Here is a 17,245-nt window from a genome sequence, read left to right as displayed (position 1 = left end):
TTCATATTTTTAGTAGAGACAGGGTTTTGCCATGCTGGTCAGGCTGGTCTCGAACTCCTAACCTCATGATCTGCCTGCCTCAGCCTCCCAAAGTGCTGGAATTACAGGTGTGAGCCACTGCGCCTGGCCTTTTTTTTTTTTTTTTTTTTAACGGAGTCTCGCTCTGTTGCCAGGCTGGAGTTCGTGGCATGATCTTGGCTCACTGCAACCTCCGCCTTCCATGTTCAAGCAATTTTTGTGCCTCAGCCTCCCAAGTAGCTGGGACTACAGGCATATGCCACCACATCAACTAATTTTTGTATTTTTAGTACAGACGGGGTGTCTCCATGTTGGCCAGGATGGTCTCGATCTCTTGACCTCGTGATCTGCCTGCTTCAGTCTCCCAAAGTGCTGGAATTACAGGCGTGAGCCACGGTGCCCTGCCTTCCTCACCTTTTTTATGTTGCCCAGGCTGATCTTGAACTCCTGGCCTCAAGCCATCTTTCTGCCTTGGCCTCCCAAAGTTCTGGGATTACAGGAGTGAGCAACTGCACGCAGCCCCAAAAACCCCCTCAGCTTTAAGCAACCACTAATCTACTTTCTGTCTCTAGATTTGCCTCATCTAGGACATATATAAATTGACTCATATAATATGTGGTCTTTGTGACTGACTTTTTTCATTTAGCATTACATTTTCAAAGTTAATTCATGTTGAAACATGGATCAGTGCTTCATTTCTTTTTATGACCGAATAATATTCCATTGTATAGATATGCTGCATTTTGCTTATCCGTTCGTAGTTGGCGGACATTTGCATTGTTTCTACCTTTCAACTATTGTGCATAGTGCTGCTGTGAATAATTGTTTACAAATTTATATTTGAATACTTGATTTTTCTTCTTTTAGGTATATATTCAGCAGTGGAATTAGTGGGTTTTATAGCAGTAATTCTATGTTTCACTTGTTAAGGAGTTTCTAAACTGTTTCCCACAACAGCTGCACCATTTTACCAGGAATGTATAAGCATTCTAATTTCTCTACATTCTTGCCAACACTTGGTTTTCTCGTTTCTTTTAATTATAGACACCCTACTACATGTGAACTGGTCTCATTGTGATTTTGATTTACTTTTCTCTAATGGCTAATGAAATTGAGCAACATTGGCCATCTTTATGTCTTATTTAGATAAATGTCTGTTCAAGTCTTTTGCCCATATACAGCTGAATTCTTTTTGTTAATTTGTAAGAGTTCTTTGTATACTCTACATACAACTTCCTTCTCAGGCATATATTTGCAAAATTGTTCTCCCATTCTATACATGTCTTTTTAGTTTCTTGATATTGTTCTTTGAACTTTATCTTCTTTGAACTGTATCTTCTTTGAACTTCTTTGAACTTTAATTTTGATGATGCACGACTTGTATATTTTTCTTTTATTGCTTATCCTGTAGGTATCAAATCTAAGAATCTATTGCCAATTGTGAGGTCATGGATTTGCCCCCTTGGTTTTCTTTTAAGGATTGTATAGTTTTAGCTCTTCTGTTTAGGTCTTCGATGCATCTTGAGTTTCATTTTACATGCAGTGTGACGTGAGGGCCCGGCTTTATTCTTACACTTGGCTATCCCGTTGTCCCAGCACCATTTGTTGAAAAAGATGATTTTGTTCCCATTCAATGATCATGACACCTTCCTCAAAATTCAGTGGACCAGAGACGTGTGAATTTATTTTGGACTGTAAATTCTATTCTGTTGAACTATACTTCTATCTTTATGCCAGTATCACATTGTCCTGATTATTAGAGCTTTGTGGTAAGTTTTGAAATTGGGAAGTATGAGTCCTGCAATTTGATTCTCTTTCAACCTTGTTCTGGCTACTCTGCATCCCTTACAATTCCAAATCAATTTTAAAATCAACTTGTCAGTTTCTACACAGAATCTAGCTAGGATTCTGATAATACATTAAATCTGCAGATCCATTTGAGAAGTATTGCCATTTTGAACTTTTAAGTTTTCTAATCTGTGAACATGGGGTGGTGGTTCCTTTTATTCAGATACTCTTTCATTTATTTATTTATTTATTTATTTATTTATTTATTTATTTATTTTATTTTTTTTTTTTGAGAAGGAGTCTTGCTCTATCGCCCAGGCTGGAGTACAGTGGTGCAATCTCGGCTCACTGCAAGCTCTGCCTCCCGGGTTCACGCCATTCTCCTGCCTCAGCCTCCTGAGTAGCTGGGACTACAGGTGCCCGCCACCACGGCCGGCTAATTTTTTGTATTTTTAGTAGAGACGGGGTTTCACCATGTTAGCCAGGATGGTCTCGATCTCCTGACCTCATGATCCAACCACCTCGGCCTCCCAAAGTGCTGGGATTACAGGCATGAGCCACCACGCCCAGCCTCTTTCATTTATTTCAACAGTGTTTTGTATTTTTTAGAGTCTACGTTTTGCACTTTTGTTAATGTTATTCCTAATAAGTGTATCACTAATATTTTGATGCTATGGTAAATACAATTTTTTAATTCCACTTTTGGATTGTATATTGTAATGTACAGAAATACAGTTTATTTCTGTATACTGACCTTGTATCTTCAAATATTTCTGAACACATTTATTAGTTTTAATAGGTAAATGGAAGTGCTGAGAGAGGTATTCTTGTTTCATTCATGATCCTAGGGGGAAAGGTATTAAGTATGGTTAGCTATGGGTTTCATAGATGCCCTTTATCAGGTGGAAGAATTCTCTTCTGTTTTTAGTTGTTGAGTGTTTTTATCACAAAAGGCTTTTGGATTTTTGTAAAATGCTTTTACCATACATACTGAGACAACTGTGTGTTTTCATTGAATTGACAGGGTATATTACACAATCTTGTTTCCCTGGGGTAAACCCCTCTTGGTTATGGTATATAATTATTTTTATATGTTGCTAGATTGATCCAGTTTGCTAGTATTTTGTTAAGGATTTGTGCATTTATATTTACAAGATCTGTTAGTCTGTAGTTTCTTTATCCTGTGATGTATTTGTCCAGTTTTAATATGATGGTAATACTGGCCTTATAGAATGAATTTGGAAATTTTCCTCATTTCCTAGTTTTTGAAAGTGTTTGTAGAATAGGTATTAATTCTCCTTTAAATATAGGTAGAATTCATTATTGGAACTATGTGGCCTGGCCTTTTCTTTGTGGGTAGTTTTGATTACTGATTCAATCCCTTTACAAGTTATAGATCTATTTAGATTGTCTGTTTCTTTCCAACTCAGTTTCTTTAGTGTGTGTCTTTCAAATAATGTGTCCATTTTACCTGTTATCTAATTTATACAATTGTTCTAATAATAGAATTGTTAAAAGAATATCTTTATACTACTTTTTATTTTTCTTAAATGTCATTAGTAATTATTTCCCCTCTTTTACTTCTGAGACTAGTAAACTGAGTCATCTCTTTTTATTTCTTTATCAGTATAGCTAAAGATTTGCCAATTCTGATATTTTCTCTTTTGTAGTAACATTTGAGCTTTTTTTTGAGATGGAGTTTTGCTCTTGTTGCTCAGGCTGGAGTGCAATCTTGGCTCACTGCAACCTCCACCTCCTGGGGTCAAGCGATTCTCCTGCCTCAGCCTCCCGAGTAACTGGGACTACAGGCATGCACTACTATGCCCAGCTAATTTTTGTATTTTTAGTGAAGACAGGGTTTTTACTGTTGGTCAAGGTGGTCTCGAATTCCTGACCTCAGGTGATCCAACTGACTCATCCTCCCAAAGTGCTGGGATTATAGGCATGAGCCACTGCGCCCGGCCTTGAGCTTTATTTTTGAAGCTAATTTTTTATTCTTAACCTTTGTGGATACACAGTTGGTGTATATATTTATGGGGTACATGAGATGGTTTCGATACAGACATAAAATATGAAATAAGAGCATTATGAAGAATGGGGAATCCATCCCCTCAAGCATTTATCCATTGAATTGCAAACATTCCAATTGTACTCTAAGTGATTTTAAAATGTACAGTTATTATTGACTATAGTCACTCTGTTGTGCTATCGAATCATAGGTCTTATTCATTCTTTCTAACTATTTTTTTGTAGCCTTTTATTATCCTTACCTCCCCTGCTCCCACTACCCTTCCCAGACTCTGGTCACCATCCTTCTACTCTCTATGTCCATGAGTTTTGAGTTTTTATTTTTTATTTTTATTTTTTTTGAGACGGAGTCTCAAAAAATTGTGTGATTTAGGCTCACTGCAACCTCTGCCTGCCGAGTTTAAGCAATTCTCCTGCCTCACCCTCCTGAGTAGCTAGGATTATGGGTGTCCACCACCCCGCCCAGCTAATTTTTGCATTTTTAGTAGGGACGGAGTTTCGCCATGTCAGCCAGGCTGGTCTAACTCCTCGCCTCAGGTGATCTGACCGCCTCAGCCTCCCAAAGTGCTAGGGTTACAGGCTTGAGCCACCATGCCCGGCTGATGATATTTTCACGGAACCAAATTTTGGTTTCATTGCTTTTCTTTATTGCTTTTAAATCTCTATTTCATTAGGTTACACTTCAGTTTTTATTAATTTCCCCCTTTCTGCTGGCTTTAGTTTTAGTTTACTCTTCATTTTTCAGTGTGTTATGGTATACATTTAGGTTATTGATTTGAGATTATCTGACATTCACAGCTATAAATTTCCCTCTGAACATTGCTTTGGCTACATCCCATTCGCTTTGGCATATCATGGCTTCATTTTTCTTCATCTCAAAACAATTTCTAATTGTCCTTTTGCTTTCTACTTCAGCTCATTGGTTACTTAAAAGTATATTGTTTAACTTCCACATATGTGTGAGTTTTCCAATTCTCTTTTCTCTCTCTCTCTCTTTTTTTCTTTTTTTTTTTTTTTTGAGAGAGACAGTTTCATTCTGTCACTCAGGCTAGAGTACAGTGGTGCAATCTCAGCTCACTGCAACTTCCACCTCCCCGGTTCAAGCGATTCTCATGCCTGAGTCCCGAGTAGCTGGGAATACAGGCACATGCCACCACACCTGGCTAATTTTTGTATCATTAGTAGAGATGGGGTTTCGCCATGTTGGTCAGGCTGGTCTCGAACTCCTCACCTCAAGCAATCTGCCTGCCTCAGCCTCCCAAAGGGCAATTCTCTTTCTCTTGTTGATTTCTAGTTTCATTCCATGGTAGTTGAAGGACATTTGCCATATTGTTTCTATCCTGACTACTATTTCATGGAAAAACATGATTAATTAAAGCAGCAGGCTATGATCTGGGCTATCCAAAGAGACTCCAGTCCAGTAGATAAAGGCTAAGAAGTCAGGGAATTTAATTCTATTCCTTTGGTCACTCTGAAGATGCAGAAAGGACCACTGATCTCACTGCTATAGTGGAGACCCCCATGTGTGGATCTGCTCTTGCTCAGCCATTGGCCTGGAACAGGGGCAAAGGTCATATAGGAAATGGATCCTGGTTGAGAACCCTGAAGTCTATAGGTAGAGAAAATTGTAATTGCTATAGGTAAATTTCACATTTTTCACAATGATTTATTTTTTCTTTTTCTTTTTAATTTTCCTATAGCACTTTTTCCATTTCTTACCCCAGTTTTTGAAGTCCTAAATATCGGTTTGTTTCCAAAAGATGTTACCCGTTTTTTAAAAAATTCCATTGAAAGGATGAAAGAAAGTCGCCTCAAAGATAAACAAAAGGTAAAATCTGGTGGTGGTGACATGAGAATGTTCACTTTTTTATTATGTTTTTGGGCTGTTTACGTATGATCTGTGTACTTATCTGTGTTTTTTTAAAGGCAGATAGAGAACTTTAGAGCAAGAGGGTTTTTAAATTTTGCTGGGAATAAAGAAGGTGAAGCTTGGGGAAGAAAGAGAATGAGTGAAACAGCATTTGGAATTTAATAATAGGCAAGACTTTAGTATATTATGGCATAAATAATGTAGAGATAGAAGCTTTACCACTTCTCTTCCTTTCAGTAAATTGTCAATAAATTTGACTGTATAAAATTGTCAATAAATTTGACTGTATAAAATTGCCAATAAATCTGACTGGATAAAAATGACTGCATAAAATTATTTTACAGGTATTACAATTCCTCAGTTCTTAGATTAGTAAGGAATCATTTCAAGTCCAAGCCTGCTATTTTTACACTTTCTTCAGCAGAAGTCCCTACCAGGCTACCTGCTGAAGTAAGTGTATGCTAAATTTCAGTCCTGTCATAGCCTGGACTGGGCAGGGGTCTTCTCTGGGCATTGTGGGTGCAAGCTGACTGACCCAACTTTGCCTTCATGAGCCCTGGAGACCAGCCCGATGATGATGCCTCAAAGTCAGGAATGCAGGACTGGGTCCCCTAGGTGACACTGAACATTGTATAGAGTTCTAGGAGTGGGGAATATTTGAAGATGCATTCAAAATAGCTCTCCTGGGATTATCCTGAGATTAATCTATTTGTCCATTGGTTAAGAATAAAGGCAGGAGAACAAATAGGATTGAAATTCAGGACTTCTTCCTGTTCAAGAAATTATGACTAGAGAATGAGCTGACAACTCTTTGGCCAGGAAGCTGTGTCCAAAGGTCAGAGAAGCTGGGGATCAGGGAGAGCAAAGACAAAAAAGCAGATAGACATGACAAATGGATTTCTCTCAAGGAAACATCCTGCTCTCCAAGGTTTTAGATGTGTGATTTTATTCTAAACATTGGTGACTCAGGCAACACCCATTACACTTCTGAACTTAAAGGCAGCATATTCTCAGGAGGGGTGCTTAGGACTGGACTCCTGCTTCACTTCTGACGTCACAAGTGACTTTCTGTCATTAAAAGTTCTCTTTTTGCTTCCAGCACCGAGTAGATTTCTTTCAACAGATGATTGACTCCCAGAATTCCAAAGAAACAAAGTCCCATAAAGGTAACCAAGGACTGTATCCGGGGGCTATTGATGGGGACAGTTGGAGAGAAGGCCCTGTTCTGAAAATGTGCAGAAAGTTTTCCAGGAAAATGAGAATTTCTTCGACATTCCAGAAAGGCACACATTTGGATGTTATAAACAATAGCTGGAGGCACTTTCTAGAAGCACACAGGCATAGCCACATCCCAGGCTTGAAGGGCAACCCTGAACAAGTGTGGCATGCCTGGAGGTCGGTCCGTGATCTGTGGATCACCCGCATCAGATCAAATGCCAGATCTCAGCCTCCTCCAGATCCACTTACTCAGAACCTCTGCTTGGAAACATACATCTAACATCCAATCAGGAGACACACTGTCCAAATAAGGGTGATTTTAACTGGAAACACTTGGTGAAAGTGTGTTCACCAGGTTAATCTACTGACGGGTTTTATTTTTCCCCTATGTAATGAAAAGTAACTGTGGGAAAACCTCAAAGACTGGGTAGTGCCCTTTTCCTCTTCAATTTTTCACCTACTAGTTTCACCACCCATGGACGGTTTTGACTGAAACCATCATTACTATGATGGTTGCAAAATAATGACCATGATCGATTTCAAGCCACCAAGGTTTGACAACCATATGACATAATTGTGAATATTAACAATTAATTCTAAAGAGCAAGAAATGAAGGCAGGGCATGGTGACTTACGTCTGTAATCTCAGCACTTTGGGAGGCCGAGGCAGGTGGATCACCTAAGGTCAAGAGTTCAAGACCAGCCTGGCCAACAAGGCGAAATTCTGTCTCTACTAAAAATACAAAAACTAACCAGGTGTGGTGGCACACACCTGTAATCCCAGCTACTTGGGAGGCTGAGGTGGGAGAATCGCTTGAAGCAGGGAGGCAGAGGTTGCAGTGAGCCGAGATCACACCAGGTCAACAGAGTGAGACTCTGTCTCAAAAATAATACTAAATAAATAAAATAAGTAAAAATAAAGAGCAGGAAATAGTTAACTCAAACACACCATTATAAATATATCTATGTCTTCATCTACTTGTCTATCTATGTGTCATGTATCATCTGTCCATCTGTCCCAACACAACTTTGTGTGAAAAGGGAAACAGTCTATCGTTTCATTGCTCGATACAGACATCACTAGATACATGTGGCTATCGGGTACTAAACATGTAGCTGCTGCCACTGAAGAACAATTTTTAAATATATCTAATTTTAATTAATTAAATTTAAGTAGCCACCTGAGGCTAGTGCCTATCCTACTGGGTAGCAGATCTACACTTTGAGATTATGATTTCATTTCAATTCCGTGTCCTGGGGTTCATGCCAACTGAATAAGATAATTGGAAAGTTGAATTTACCCACAAGATCATCACGAAAATTATCACCAGTAAATCACAACTCTGTAGATCTTTCTCACACTCATCTTGTATTGTTTTCAGTTATGAAATACATGGTTGGAGTGGGCACCGTATTTATTTTAGTACCCTAGGTCTCTAAAGGTCTTAATCCAGTCCTGATCAAACAGACCAATGGCTGACTGTGCTAAGCTTTTCTCGAAAGAAATATCAAGAGGGAGGCCAACCTGTAGTCATAAATGCTGTTCAGTGAACATGAAGTGGAGCAGAGAGAATCGGGCCAGGATGGAATGGGCACTATGAATTCCACTCACTGGACCCTACTGTTTTTATATTTCATGTTGGCCAATGCCCATCTATAAATGCATTCTTCCTGCTGTGTTATTATTATTGTTTGGACGAAGGGAGGCAAGATGGCGCAGTTCCAGGTTCTTCACCGTCAACTTTCCCGTGCCCGGGAAAGACACAGGTCGACTGCCCAGGCGCAACCCGACTTCCGATGGAGAAAAACCGGAACCCGCCTAGCCACGCCTACCACCCGCCCTGACCCGCCTATGTCCCGCCCACTGCCCGCCCACTCCCAGGCCCAGGACATAAAAGCCGCTCCGGAGGGGCGCGCTGCGCCTACTTCGTCAGCCCTCACTCCTGTCGGGACTGTAGGAACTCCGCGGGAGAGCTCCACCGTGTGACTGCCCCCGCCTCCCCTGCCGGAGACCAACGGACCTCACCCCTCCCCCACACCTTTCCTGAAGCTGGGGGACCAAAAATAAATGTGCAGTTTTGCTCCTAGCCTTGCCTACTCGCTGGTCATTTAGTACTCGCCCTGGTTGCCTAGAAAGCAAATCAGCTTCCTAGAAAGCAAATCAATTATTATTATTATTTGAGATGGAGTCTCACTTTGTGGCCCAGGCTGGAGTGAAGTGGCCTGATCTTGGCTCACTGCAACCTCTGCCTCCCAGGTTCAAGCAATTCTCCTGCCTCAGCCTCCCGAGTAGCTGGGACTACAGGTGCCCACCACCACACCCAGTTGTGGGGTTTTTTGTATTTGTAGTAGAGGTGGGGTTTCACCGTGTTGGCCAGGTCTCAAACTCCTGACCTCAAATGATCATCTGTCTCAGCCTCCCAAAGTGCTGGGATTAAAGGCTTGCGCCACTGTGCCCAGCCTCCTGCTGTTTTATTAAAACCATTCACTGGACTACAGTCAATCACCTCACTTCTAGATTTTTGTCTTTGTAGCTTTGGTGTATCCAGAGATCATCCATTTTGAAGACTAGTGCCCTAGGAACTCTATTACTTGATGTCACTCAAAGGTGTAATCCATGCTTCTTAAGCCATGCTGGGCACACAAATTACCACACCTGATGAAAGTTCAGATTTTGATTCTTCAGTTTGAGGGTAGGGTTTGAGATTTTGCATTTCTAATAAGCTCCCAGATGCTACTAGTGCTGCTGGTCCATGGACCACACTTTGAGTGGCAAGAGGTGATCCGTAGCCCAATCTTCTTCCCTTGGGTTCCCTCAAACATGCTTAGAGAAAAGATCCTTTATATTTCCCTAAAATCAAACCTTAGCATTGCAAACTCTCTCATTGTTTGTCAAGCTATATTGTAGCTAGAGTAATTTAAACCTTCCCTGGGGAGAATGTTACCCATATTTACTTACAGATAAAGTACTTTTATGATTATCCAAGGGATATCCCCATAACACTGAGTATGTTAGACAGAAATGCTCTCTCTGAAAGTTACCCAGCTGTGCAACTGGTGGGGATGATATCATGAGGAGTGGATGGCCCATAATCACGTAGACCCTGGAAAAAACTGGATTAAAATGATTTTGCCTTGTTCTAGCTCTGTAGGATACACATCAGAGTGAAGCCACCCCCAGTGTGACTGAATTGCTTTTCTATTGTTGCCCCTAGGGATTTGGGAGCTTCACTGGGATTTCGCTTCCTCTAAACTGTGATAATCTACATTGGCTGCTTTTCCTAAAATGTCTTTCCTCTCCTTTCAGCTCTGTCTGATCTGGAGCTTGTGGCCCAGTCAATTATCATTATTTTTGCTGCCTATGACACAACTAGCACCACTCTCCCCTTCATTATGTATGAACTGGCCACTCACCCTGATGTCCAGCAGAAACTGCAGGAGGAGATTGACGCAGTTTTGCCCAATAAGGTGAGTGAACGATCCCTGGAGAAGGAGGGAAGAAGTGAAGCCTCAGCAAAATCCCTCCTCACCATTTGCCATGAGAATTTTTTCAAAAAGTGTAAGCGTCAGTCCTTTCATATACACTACACATAAAGGCTCTAACGAGGAAAAACAAAGGGAAAAACGTAGGTAGTTGATGTTTCTTGCAGAAGATTTTTGTAAAACAGTGCTGATCCTGCTGCATCCATTATCTGTTACCAACATAACACCAAGTAAAAAATATCCAGAAACCTCAATGGCATCTAAAAACAACCATTCATTGCTCACAAGTCTGGATAGTGAGTTCTGCTGATCTTGGCTGGACTCACTCTGTTCTAGCTGTTGGTCTGATGGAGCCTGGTGCTGGGTGTGCTGGGCAGGCTGACTCAGCTCTGCCTCACACCTCTCTCATGCTCCAGTCAAGTAGCTAATGGTGAAGAAGCCAAGCTAGGAACCAGGGTGCCTGATGCCTGGGCCAAACACTTACCCTCTACAATATTACCTTCCAAATATAACACCAAATGCAGTCACGTATTACCACACTGTTTTCAGAATTCTGCCAGAATTGGAATTCTTTGTGGTGTAATGAGACCTGGCCTTGGGGCTGGCCCTGGTTTGGCAGTGAGGTGAACACAAAGGAATGTTCATCTATGCTCACAGTCCAGGCCTAAAGGAAGAAGTGGGAGACTGTTCGAGAAAGAGAGGATGGGGCTGCATGGAGGGTTCCTATCCTGTTTATAACTCTCAATAGCACTGACATTGTGTGCCCTCTTCAGTTATAAAGTTCTTTTGTCACCCAGGCGTGGTGGCTCACACCTGTAATCCCAGCACTTTGGGAGGCCGAGGCAGGTGGATCACGAGGTCAGGCGATTGAGACCATCCTGGCTAACATGGTGAAACCCCGTCTCTACTAAAAAAGACAAACAAATTAGCCGGGTGTGGTGGCGGGTGCCTGTAGTCCCAGCTACGCAGGAGGCTGAGGCAGGAGAATAGTGTGAACCCAGGAGGCAGAGCTTGCAGTGAGCCGAGATCGCACCACTGCACTCCAGCCTGGGCAACAGAGTGAGACTCCGTCTCAAAAAAAAAAAAAAAAAAAAAAAAAAGTTCTTTTGTCATATTTGGGTTACAAAGGAACTAGTTTATTCCCAAACTATTTATAAAGTTTTTATATAACACAGCATTACTCTCCACATTTTTTTTTTTTTGGGGGGGGGATGGAGTCTTGCTTTGTCACCCAGGGTGTAGACCAGTACGGTGATCTCGGCTCACTGCAACCTTCGCCTCCAGGGTTCAAGTGATTCTCGTGCCTCAGCCACCTGAGTAACTGGGATTACAGGCGTGTGCTACTATGCCTGGCTAATTTTTATATTTTTAGTAGACACAGGGTTTCGCCATGTTGGCCAGGCTGGTCTCAAACTCCTGACCTCAAGTGATCCACCTACCTCGGCCTCCCAAAGTGTTGGAATTACAGGCATGAGTCACTATGCCCAGTCTAAACAGGACTTTTCAATTTTAAATGATTGTCTGAAATAGAGGATTTGCTTTTTTACATTTTCTCTTTCCTTGGTATAGATGCATAGCCTCTCTTTGGAAAGGTGACACTGGCTTTGGCGTATTGTAGGTGATTCAAATGGCCATCGTCTAATAGTCATGCTTGTTCACCCAAGAAAGAAAACACATGAAATGGTAACATCAAGGATTTCAGTCTCTGTGTCAGGGATTGTGCCAAATTCATAACTCCTCCACACATCTCAGTGGGCCATTGAGCACATTGCTGGGTATGGACAGTTATTAAAATAATTTGTACATGCAACAATCTTTTACCAGTACGAGTTATTCTCTGGAGCTCCTAACACTTCAATAGTACTGCATGAACAAAGTTGAAAGTTAATTCCAAATCTCAATTTATCCAAATCTGTTTCTTCCTTCCCAGGCACCTGTCACCTACGATGCCCTGGTACAGATGGAGTACCTTGACATAGTGGTGAATGAAACACTCAGATTATTCCCAGTGGTTAGTAGAGTTACAAGAGTCTGCAAAAAAGATATTGAAATCAATGGGGTGTTCATTCCCAAAGGGTTAGCAGTGATGGTTCCAATCTACGCTCTTCACCATGACCCAAAGTACTGGACAGAGCCTGAGAAGTTCTGCCCTGAAAGGTACAAGGCCCCTGGGAAGGGAGCCCTCCCTCAACCAGCCTGGTGCAAGTATATTCTGCCTCGCTCGATGCACATAGCAATCATTTGAATATGTGCTTTTTTATTTTGGAAGTTTTTTATTACAAAATGATAACTGTCAAACTTTACAAACTATAGATTAGGAAACACCTTATAACAACCCTCATTAACTATGTAATGCATGTCTTATAGGCATTTTTCTATGCATACAGACATTTTTAAAAACTAGTACACTATCACATTTTATTTGAGTTTGAACTGCTGCTTACTTCATTTCAAAGTAAACCATAACCTATCTACTATCTTATGTTACTACATATTTATGTATGCATAAGCTGTAATTCATTTGACCATAACGTAATTTTGAGTATATAAGCTTGTTATTCATTTCCGTTTTTCTTTGCTGTGCCCTTTAGCTCTCTGAATTTAGCACCATGTTTAGGACATGTTTCCACATTCCTTTTTTCTCAACATTGCTTGCTGTTTTCCGTAGTGTAATTGTAAAAGTGCAGGCTGAGGTCCTGAGACATCCTCATCCCTGACGGTTTAAGCCACTTCATTGAGGACAGAGGGAAGCAGAGGTTCTCCTGGTCCTGTCTGTGTCTGCAGTCCTGTGCTGGCTCTCTTATACTCTCAGTTGTTGGTGACTCTTCCAAAGCAAAGTCACCTGCTTTCTAGACTTCTCAGAAGTTCCTCCTTGGAAGTGTTGGGCATGATCTTCCGGGAATTCAGAGCCAAGGTCAGGCTTTGGGCACAGTTTGTAGTCTGGAAATAGTTGATATTTTCCCATTTTGGAAAGGAAAATTTGGAATGAACTTTGTAGGGCACTGGTTGGTGAGGCCTGGGATCTAGACTTTTATTGTTCCCTAACTATAAACTTCCCAATGGCAGGGACCTTGTCTTGTTAGGCATGCTGTCCCTACTGCTGGCACAGACTCTGTACATAATACTTGTTGGAAGAGCAAATCAGAATTGACCAAGTTCTCTGTTTTCTGGAGTAGAGGACTTCTGTGTTTCCTCCATCTCGGCACTTCCGCCTCTTGTGGCTGCACCAACACAAAATCAGAGACCGCTCACTGCACTTCTCTTTGCATCATTCAGTCACCAAACAGATAGTAAGTGGTTACTATGTGTCAGGAACTGGACCAGGCAGTGAGAAATCCATATACTAAAAAAAAGTCTCTTGTGAAGAATGTTTGACATACACATAACTATATTCTATAGACACCAAGCTATAGAATAGTATTAATGCATCCCCGTGTGTCCATCACCTGTCTCAACAGTCAATACTGCATGTCAGCTGCCCTGTCCACACACGATCACAATCCTCTCCGTGACTACAATGTTATCTTGCAATAACCTGTAAATATTTCAGAATTTTCTCTAAAATATAAGTACTCTTTTAAAAACACATAACCACAAGGGCATTATCACTTTCCTCCATCAAAATTTTTTCACAATATAATCAAATATTGAGGAATCAAATTTGAATAAACATGGGTTTAACCTTCAAAAAATGTATAGCCAGCCAGGTGCGGTGGCTAACGCCTGTAATACCAGCACTTTGGGAGGCTGAGGTGGGGCTCACCTCCCAAAAGCCACCATGCCCAGTGTAACGTGTAGTTTTAATAGTTTTTATGTTTCATTAACTTGTTTTTATGTACTTCTGTGAAACTAGGTTCAGTAAGAAGAACAAGGACAGCATAGATCCTTACAGATACATACCTTTTGGAGCTGGACCCCGAAACTGCATTGGCATGAGGTTTGCTCTCACAAACATAAAACTAGCTATCATTAAAGCACTGCAGAACTTCTCCTTCGAAACTTGTGAAGAAACTCAGGTCAGTAAACTTTCTTATAAATAATGTTTATTGGGAGTTTTTTAAACTGAAAAGTCTATATTTTTTTAATTATTGTTCATATTTCAATAATTTGCTCTGTGGAACAAAGAATCTAATTGGAGCTATCTATAATCCTGAAAGATGAATCTCTTCTGGAGTTCAAAATCTGTGACTTTATAAAGGCAGAACTATAAAGATCATCTAATGTCAATATAGATTAGCATGGTATAATTATGTTCAGTCTCTGTGAACTTGAGCAAATTTTAAATTTAGCTTCATGTCAACTGTAAAGATAAGGAAGTGTTTTGCACAATCATGAAGTGCAATGATTACTTTGTCAGGACTTTTGAATAGTGCTTTCCTTCACTAGAACTTGCAGAAGCCCTCTCATGACAGTGTTTCTCAACCACTAACTGTACATTGGAATCACTGGGGAGCTTCAAAAATTCGTGTTGCCTGGATCATCTCACAAATTCTAAACTAATTAGCCCAGAGTTGTGGCTTTAAAAGCTCTCCCATTGGTTCTCACATGAAGCCTAATGTTGAGAATCACTAATTTAAGGCATTTCTGCCAGATAGAAAAGATGCTCATAGTCCAAGGCCATCCTGACCATTTGACCTTATCTTCCAGGAGTGCTGCTTCCCTGCTTCATACAAGCTGTGCATCTTTTCACCCCAATAATAGCTCTATGAATGTTCTTCTTTTCCTTCTCATTTTGTTCTTATCCTACAAGTCCTACATCAATTCCCCAAGCCACTCTAAGAAACCTTCCCCATCGAGTACAGGGCCAATTATTCTTCTGCTTTGTTACTGTTTATTGCAAGCTGTTATCATCTAATTTTATACTTTTCATTAAACCAATCAGTTTTATTCTATAAGTATTTTCTCTATTCTAACAAGTTTCTCCTCTCTGCCCCATTTATGTTGTTTTGTTTTAATTCTTTCATAAAAGTCCAATAGCGTCTTGCAGGGAACAACATCCATTGCAGGCATTCTATATGTGTTTAAGGAGTGATTTGCAGTTGATTTGGAGTTCTTGGATACAAGTTTTAAGCTATTTAATTTTTAAATTTAACATGCGACATTTGTATATTTGAGTGTGTGTGTGTATCTGCAGGAAAAACATATTCATGCCATTTGAAATTTAAAAATAATGAGTGATATTAATAGAAAGATATGGAATCCTTTCTCTGAAAAACTTAATGAATACTTGTCATTGATTTATATCAAGCAAGGCCCTATAAGTCTTATTTCTAAGACTTGTGCATTTACTATGCAACTCCTATTCTAAAGTAGGCTTTGTGCATGGGAAAGAAGAAGAATAGATAGTGTTTCAATCTTATTTGTGGCTTTAGGGAAGCTGTATATCCATCCTCTAAGTGTGTACAGACAGAGGCTCAGCTCTGAATAAAAGCAGGTCTCTGGCACACGTGGGATGGGGTGATACTCCTTGGAAAGTTCCCAAGCATCTACTAGCTGGCACTTTTCAATTTCCATGACAATTTCCCTGCCCTTCACTTAACTGAGATCGGAACATTTCTCTGCTGGCTGCTCCCCTGACACTGAAGAAGTGACTTGGTGAGAATGAGTGCTCAAAGTATTAGTCAAAACACTATAGGCCTTGAGAAGCTTCCCATTTTCATTTCCTTTGGAAATCAAAAGAAGATGTAAAAAGCAAAAGCATAATGCTTCTTGAAGGTCTCTTCCCATCATTACACTGGATGGGTTCAGTTGGAAGAAGTTAATGAATTCTTTATAAGTTGAAGACTGTCCATTTAATTGAAATATATAACACCTACTGAGGATTATCTTGCAAGTTTCATCATACACAAAATTGACTTTATATGACTTTTCTAAAAGTTTAACATAATGCCTAATAATCTGGATTTGATTTTTTAAAATATCTCTTTGCTTAAAATTTAAATAAAAAGGAACAGAAGCCAGCATAAACAATCTCAAGCCTGGCACAGAATAGACACTCAATAAACATTTTGTTAAATGATGAATGGTAAATGCTTTCACTATCCAGTCTTCACAGAGCTCACTGAACAAGTACAAAGAAACCAACATGTATGGTGCTGAAAGTAGTTTTTTAAAATCATTGCAAAGCATTACCCTTGATGTCATCTTTTTTACTTTGCTTCTATCTTTTCTTCGTTTGCTTCATTGTTTCCCAATATTCTTGTTTAACTTTTGCAGATCCCACTGAAATTAAACAATCTACCAATTCTTCAACCAGAAAAACCTATTGTTTTAAAAGTGCACTTAAGAGATGGGATTACAAGTGGACCCTGACTTTCCCTAAGGACTTCCACTTTGTTCAAGAAAGCTGCATCCCAGAACACCAGACACTTCAAATTGCTTTGTGAATAAAACTCAGAAATGAAGATGAGCTTAACCTAATGTACTGGGTGAATAATTAGAAATTATCTACATTCATTGAGCTCTCATTGTCTGTGTAGAGTATTACACATTGCATACTATGAAGGAGGTGACAAATCAGTGCCAAATAAGTACAGTCACCTTCTCTAGTTCTCATAAGACTATCTCCTCGCCACCTACAGTTAGTACCCTCAGGTCCTCCTGAGCTCTGATCAGAGAATAAACTTTTCTCTACAAGTTTACCAACAATTTTTAATGAAAAGGAAAATTATAGTTGTGATTATTGTAGTGACATTTATATTACATGTTCTATTTGTGATATTCTATAATAAGTATTATATTGAGAAAGTCAATAAACACCTCTTTACAAAACTGTTATCTGATGTCTTCCTGCATATTAAGGATGAATCTACAGAATTAGATCAATGAGATCAACAACTA

At 40.1% G+C, this 17,245-nt stretch overlaps 1 protein-coding gene across 2 annotated transcripts in view; it reads left to right on the top strand.

The window, feature by feature from the left end:
• The window catches only part of LOC104673586 (cytochrome P450 3A43), a 44,702-nt gene extending 27,882 nt beyond the window's left edge, over positions 1–16,820 (top strand). Inside the window, exons 8-13 of one of the 2 annotated variants that reach the window (XM_010377671.2) lie at positions 5,535–5,662; positions 6,804–6,870; positions 10,230–10,390; positions 12,336–12,562; positions 14,259–14,421; positions 16,622–16,820. In XM_010377671.2, coding sequence (XP_010375973.2) covers positions 5,535–5,662; positions 6,804–6,870; positions 10,230–10,390; positions 12,336–12,562; positions 14,259–14,421; positions 16,622–16,717 — 842 coding nt within the window. In that variant the 3' untranslated portion in view covers positions 16,718–16,820. Of the gene's footprint in view, positions 1–5,534; positions 5,663–6,803; positions 6,871–10,229; positions 10,391–12,335; positions 12,563–13,073; positions 13,146–14,258; positions 14,422–16,621 lie in introns of those variants that run through there. The other variant, XM_010377672.2, reaches the window with a different exon arrangement.
• Positions 16,821–17,245: the final 425 nt, after the last annotated feature.

This window comes from Rhinopithecus roxellana, chromosome 6, assembly GCF_007565055.1.
Source record: "Rhinopithecus roxellana isolate Shanxi Qingling chromosome 6, ASM756505v1, whole genome shotgun sequence".
Taxonomy (NCBI): domain Eukaryota; kingdom Metazoa; phylum Chordata; class Mammalia; order Primates; family Cercopithecidae; genus Rhinopithecus; species Rhinopithecus roxellana.
The sequence above is the reverse complement of the archived record's forward strand: the minus strand, read 5'-3'. Positions and strand labels throughout refer to the sequence as shown.